This window comes from Cyclopterus lumpus, chromosome 3 (genome assembly GCF_009769545.1).
Source record: "Cyclopterus lumpus isolate fCycLum1 chromosome 3, fCycLum1.pri, whole genome shotgun sequence".
NCBI classification, from domain to species: Eukaryota; Metazoa; Chordata; class Actinopteri; order Perciformes; family Cyclopteridae; genus Cyclopterus; species Cyclopterus lumpus.
This window is the reverse complement of record NC_046968.1, coordinates 6,834,682-6,840,993: the sequence shown is the minus strand read 5'-3', so window position 1 is coordinate 6,840,993 and position 6,312 is coordinate 6,834,682. Positions and strand designations below refer to the sequence as shown.

Sequence of the window (6,312 nt, the reverse complement as noted above, 5' to 3'; positions counted from 1 at the left end):
GTTGCCCATTAGAGCCCTTCATGCCCCCCCCCCCCCACACACACACACGGGCATTCTCAGGTCCGATATTGAGTTATAACAAGTCTTTTGAGACCGATCAGCCGCTCTATTTGTGGCTCATCAGAATGCATGTGCCACATCACGTTAGTCCCCACGTGTGAACCGTGATTTTACTTGGTAATTCTGAGGCGTCTGGCTGCCTATACATATTCATGCTGAGCCTATAGGTGTCAGATTGAGATGTCCTTCCTGTGTCCTTGACAGCGGGTTATTAATATTGAATACCATTGAAGTCAACATTATAACTAGATGAAGAGATACACAGGTCATCGTCTGCCACATTATCCATACCCTCCGTCCTCAAGACAAATCATCAAATTATCGTATATGGTTTACACATATTTGTATATTACAATGTTTAGTTTATTTCTCTGGAGATGTGATTCATGTTATTCTAAGTATTTCTCAATTAATAGACAACTCCGAATGCTGACATCTTTGGTCTCTAATCCAGTCAATACATTTGTATAGCATTTGACACAAAAATGATGGGCTTTTGTATTGCAGGAGAGCAGTTTTCCTCTAATTTCTCATTCAAGAGGCTGCTGACTGAGAGCCCACGCGCTCTGACTTACAAGCCATAAATCCCAGGGTATTACTCTGAACGCCAACATCTTAACTATTCCTATTCTCCAATCCCTAAATTGGTGCGGCTGTTGTTGCTCGTGGCTGCTCCCGAGCGGTGTGTGCAGCCCGGTACCGGAGAAGTGTCTGTCTGCCGTGCCTGATAGGATGCTGGCTGCGGGCATCTCGTCACAGCAGCTGAGGGGAGGTCGCCGAGGTCCTCCTGCTCGCGGCGGCGCCCAAGGGCCCGTCGGCACAGCGGGGAGGCCGGGGTGCCGGTGAGGTCTCGCGCAGCCTCGCTTCATGAAAGCCTAATGAAGAGACGGGGCTTGGAAAAAAAAATTAAAAAAAGTGCCCGCTAGACGCCCACAATCCTGCAACACGGGGAGGAGGAGGACAGTGTGTGAAGGGGAATTCAAAGGAGACGCGGCACAGAGATGAGACACAGGGGCGGAAAATATTGTAAATTGTGATTGTGTGCATTTATTGCTGCTAGAAAATGAGATACAAAGTCTTCATCAGTGATTGTCAATAATAAATACAGTTAACAGTGTACAACTGGTCCCATCCCACTTGCAAGCAAAGAGTCAAATACAAGCACCCTCCACGCAGTATAAATGAAAAGTAAAAATTTAATGTAGGCACTCATCTTTGCATCAGGCAGTCAATATTGTATGCACATAGCTCTTTAAAAGGATAATGTAAGAAATAGAAGAATACGGTGCATATTATTTGCTACCAACTTCTGTTGCTGTATGGACAAAAGGCACAATAATTGTTACATCAATTCATCATAATGTTCAAAAATTCGCAAATACCTTGTACTTCAAGATGCCTCCCCCCCGATTTGTATTAAAACGCCTTGTGATGACATTAAAGCATCCATAATGAAATGTCTTTCATCTTTCTTTTCAAATACTGGATAAAAGTATTGACTTCTGTCAATGTAGATAAGGTAAAAAAATATACACACAAATGTGACATATACATTCAGTATAACACAAATGGATATTTCAGCTGGTTTCAAGGAGGACACACACAACCTGGGCCTGAGTTGATTGGCTTAAACAGTTATCTGTACAAACAACATCTTCCAAAACAATATTACAAGTTGCTCTTGCGTAATCTCTGCGCGGTCCCTCCGTATGGACTTCTTTGGTCGGAGAGTCTTTAGGCGCTGGTGGATACGAGCGGTGCCGAGCGGCGGACAGCGGGTTAGGATTCAAACCTACAACCCCCCCCCCCCCCCCCCCGAGACGGGCACATCCTCTGGAAATGGTTTTGGAGTAGGACGCCTACACGCGTTTCTTCTTCTTGCTGTCTCTCACCTCACTGTAGTGAACCTATTAGGAGATAAGAAACAGAGTCACTCGGAGAGGACACCAATGAGGCAGCACTTTTTTGGTTCAACTTGCGCTGCTTTTATTTATTTATTGCAAAAACATGTACCATTTTCAATGAGGAATTAAAAAAGGACTGCCGCTACCGAGCTGGGTGACCATGGTTATTGCACGGACAGAATAACAGTGGTCAGCTGAGAAACTAAAGAGAGTCACAGTCACTAAACTCAGAGGCCCAAGGGCATCCGAGGAGGGGAGGAGCGGGGGGGGGGGGGGGGGGGGGGGGGGGGCAAATGGGGTCAAACAGCTTAGAGAGAAAAGGAGAGGGGGAGAGGGGGAGAACGAAAGAGAGGGCGAGGGCGAGCAGGAGAGACGACTGCGGGTAAAAAGAGAGAAGACACAGAGGAAATAAAGGAAGAGGAGAGGCCACACATGAAAGGGAAGAGATCCTGCCACCTTTATGACAAAGTGTTTTATTCTTTTACTATTACGGTGCCGTAAAAATATTCTAGAAAATCGTCTCAAACTTATTTAGTGGGTATTTCTGGGTGGATGTGCGTTGGAGGAGCAGACTGATGGTGTGGGGGGGGGTTCATACAGGAGACACCAGCAGCGTCTCCTGTCCCGGCCTGGGAACAGCCTGCCCTGCGAGGCAGCCAGGCAGCAGACCTCCACCAGGGATGTATCACCACCGAAACACAACAGAAATTATACGGGGCTACATAATTATACAGCTGAAGCTAATTATACAGACACGGGTGATGAATGCCTGGGAGTTGTTTTAGCAGAATGCAAAGCTCGCGGGCTCTGGGATTTGGGGCTTCCTGGCCGGGTGATCCAGCGGGGGCTTACCTTTTGCACATCTGAAGGCATCCTCATCAGGAAATCAAGCACCTCATTGTTGTCAATGCCGTACGGCTTCCGTAATTTCTTGGTGAATTTATTGATACCTAAAACAGAAATTCACACCAACATATCATTAGCACTAGTCTCTTGTGGCTGCGCTCTTTGTTTCCACACAAACAAATACCGGCGGAGGAGAATCACGCTGTCCAAGACTACAGCTTGTGCCTTTCTAATCCTTCTTTTACTTTTACCCAAAGTACAAATGGGGACTAGACTAGTCCGCGGACAGATGGAATGATGCACTCAAAATGAAATGAAGACAACCATCCGTACGAAACACAGACAGGGAGACTCACCCCATATCAAAATGACATAGCGCAAAGGGATGTAGTATGTGAGGATTGTTGCAATGACAAAGGTCAGGAAAGCCAGGCCGGACAGGAACGGCACCGACCAGTTGAACGTGCTGCCGAATAAAGACACCAATTACTTTCTGCACATCAAATACAGCCCAGCGTGATAAGAACATGGAATTGAGGCCCCTCTAATGACGACCTTTTTTTCATTTGATGTTGAATAATGACAGAACGATTTAAATATTCAGGAAATGGTACATTTTAAGAAGATTTTATGATTGCAATCCATTAAACACTTGATGCCTCGAGCTGAAATACACATAAATATGGCGAGCTGAAATTCGTACTTTTTAATCCTCTCCCCAAAGGAGGCCACCTCGTCCATTACGTTTTGAACGATGACGATGGTGTCTTGGACCATGTGGATTTTCTCTATCAGCCCTTTTTTCTCCGACTCCTTCAGCAGAAAAACAAAAAACACAAATATAGTCCACAACAGAAAGTTCAGAAAGGTGCGTTGACTTCTCCTTGTTGCTATTTTGGTATGTAGTGGTGGGGAATTGTATTGAGGGGAGATTAGATCATTTTCAGCAGATAATTGTATTAGAATTTCAAAAAAAGTACACCTTAAAGAATTTAAATAAATAAAAAAGGTTGTGCCTTCATGAATTGAATGAAAGGTTTGTGCTGGTTAAAAAAAGATTGTTTCTATAATACCTGGTGACACACTGTCAGACACGCAGCTCATTAAATTACTCATGAAAGTATCATCAATACCAAATAACACAGATTATAAAAGGAGGTAAAACGCCAATACAAGTACAAACAATTTTTAAAAAGCACTTTTGTTAGTTTACATCAATGTAATTGTATTACAAAGATGATTTGGTCATAGCTACTTCCAGAAACAAAAATAAACCCTTTGTGAAATAAAGGGTTAAAGTGTTATTTATCACACTGAATAAATAAAAATATGAAGTAGATCAAATGTGATTCGCATGAATATCTCTATTTTAATTGGTTTGTAGTAATTTGTCAGCTCGACTGTACAACAACAGAGCTTTTACAGCTTTATATGGTCAGAGATGAGATATTGGAAAATGTCTCCAATATCAATATAAAGCTGTAAATGTAAATACCAGATAAAGCTGTAAATGCTCTCTCAAGGCCACAAATTTCATCCTAAACAGACTTAACAATAATAATAATAATAATAATAATGCCTATCCAAGTGTCTCTGAGGAAGACGGCAAACACACTGAAAGACTGGAAATGCCTCTGAGGATAAGAGCGTCTGCAAAACGTCAACGTGAAGGCAGATACTTTACTTTTGAAACATTATTTTTCAAGTGAATGCTCTTCAGAGAAAGAGACGGGGTTCTCAGGCTAGTCCAGATCCCAGGAGGGCAGAACGGCTTCAAAGTAAAGCGAGGAGACCAGACTCTCTGCAGATCTCTGGAGCGAGAGACAGACGATGGGATGGAGACGCCGCCACATGTCCACATCAAACACAGGGAGACGGAGCGAGGGTTAGGGGACCAAAGGAAGGGCGCTGGGATCGGCTGGTTATCAGGGGATTGTTTACCGGCCAAAGCCATGGTCTTTGTCACCGTGTGATCTCTGCTGCGATATACGTTTGCTTCCTAGGAGACGAGCCTGGGAAAAGAGCTGCAGAGGGGATCAGACCTGGGCTGTCCCACATGCACAGTGGCTATCAGGCTCAGAAACCACATGGAAGACAATTTAGTTTCACCTTCAGTCAAATATCCTCACTGCCCTGAACCACTTCAGCCATTTCCAGGGTCACGTTCCCACTGAAACCAGTATGAGAACCACTTTGCATCGGGGCGACGCCGGCCAGCCCAAAACGGCCACAATAAAACGGCTTGTCATTCTGAAGGAATATTTCATTGCCTCAAAGCATTGTCACACATTCGACACCAACTTTCAAAATGAGCTTTGAAAAAGCATGTCTAAGTGCTGTCATTAGTTCCATATTGATGGTATTATATGGTGCGTTAAGCTCAGGGACTTTCCCAAATGCAGCAGAACCTTTTCCCCCCACCCCGCCATTAGCATATGAATGTGTTGTGACATGTGGAAACGAGCTGGTGAGGTCTTCATTAAGCCCAAATGCCTTTCGCTAAGTAAAAAAAGAGAAAATACAAATTCGTGGCTGGCAGGAACCACAATGCTTCAGAGGATTTAGTACTGAATAAAGAGCTTATAGATAAAATCATAGATCATAGGCAGACACCTTTGTCAACATGTCCAAATGAAGCCAACTTCTTCTCTATTTATCGGTATATAGAAATACAGATGCTTAGTCAACAAATAACTGTTAACATTTTTTTTTTTTTTTTTTAAATCAACCCCAAAAAACGTGTATACATACCTTCTCATCATCCTCATCTTCATCCCCCAAATCCATGTGCTGAAAAAAAAATTGAAAACAAAGTGTATTTGTCGAGTCGAGATGTCTACACTCTCACTTTGACTCGGTATTAACTCCCGTGTGCTCACGGGGTCGTCATCTGACAAAGTGCAGGGATCTGCGGTGACCCCGAGGTCAGCCTCCAAAAACACTCTGCAGGACAGCTGACTGACGGGCCGTGTCGGCTTTGTTCCCAACAAGCCAAGGCGGCTGCAGGACAACTCGCGCCGCTCTACCAGGATGGGCCAGCGCGTCGATGATCGATGTTATTGATATTGACGGCGGCTCACGTGATCACTTGTGTGTTAGAGGGTGTTTGTTGCTCAAAGTGACAAACCCACGGAGAACTCTGCAGTTTCCCCGTCAGTTTTAGCACCGTTAAGCTCTCGTTCTCTCTCACCGCCTCGTCTTCGGCTGCAGCTACTCACACCCCATTATCGTCTGGCAGTGTCAAATCATTTTTCAGTGTCTCGTGATGTCGCCCGTTTGCTGCTGTAAACGGTTCAATATTCTGTAGTAACGGCTCTGCAGCATATTCATTAACGCCGAATGGATTCGATGATTGGCAAAATTGACCGCCAACAATTTTAACAATCGAAGATAAAACTTATTTATCATTGTTTTAAAAATGATTGTAGATTTAATAACTTACTAATTAATGGAAAAAAAATAACCAGCGGATTAATCGCTGATGAAAATAATCATTACAGTC

General features: G+C 43.9%; 1 protein-coding gene across 3 annotated transcripts in view; it reads right to left on the bottom strand.

Annotated features, from left to right (window-relative positions):
• Window positions 1-1,086: 1,086 nt before the first annotated feature.
• Window positions 1,087-6,312, bottom strand: part of mctp2b (multiple C2 domains, transmembrane 2b) — a 31,675-nt gene continuing 26,449 nt past the window's right edge. For 2 of the 3 annotated variants that reach the window (XM_034561209.1, XM_034561217.1), the window contains exons 19-23: window positions 5,562-5,600; window positions 3,514-3,623; window positions 3,167-3,276; window positions 2,817-2,914; window positions 1,107-1,967 (exon numbers count right to left, since the gene is read on the bottom strand). In XM_034561209.1, coding sequence (XP_034417100.1) covers window positions 1,920-1,967; window positions 2,817-2,914; window positions 3,167-3,276; window positions 3,514-3,623; window positions 5,562-5,600 — 405 coding nt within the window. In that variant the 3' untranslated portion in view covers window positions 1,107-1,919. Of the gene's footprint in view, window positions 1,968-2,816; window positions 2,915-3,166; window positions 3,277-3,513; window positions 3,624-5,561; window positions 5,601-6,312 lie in introns of all 3 variants that reach the window. The other variant, XM_034561226.1, reaches the window with a different exon arrangement.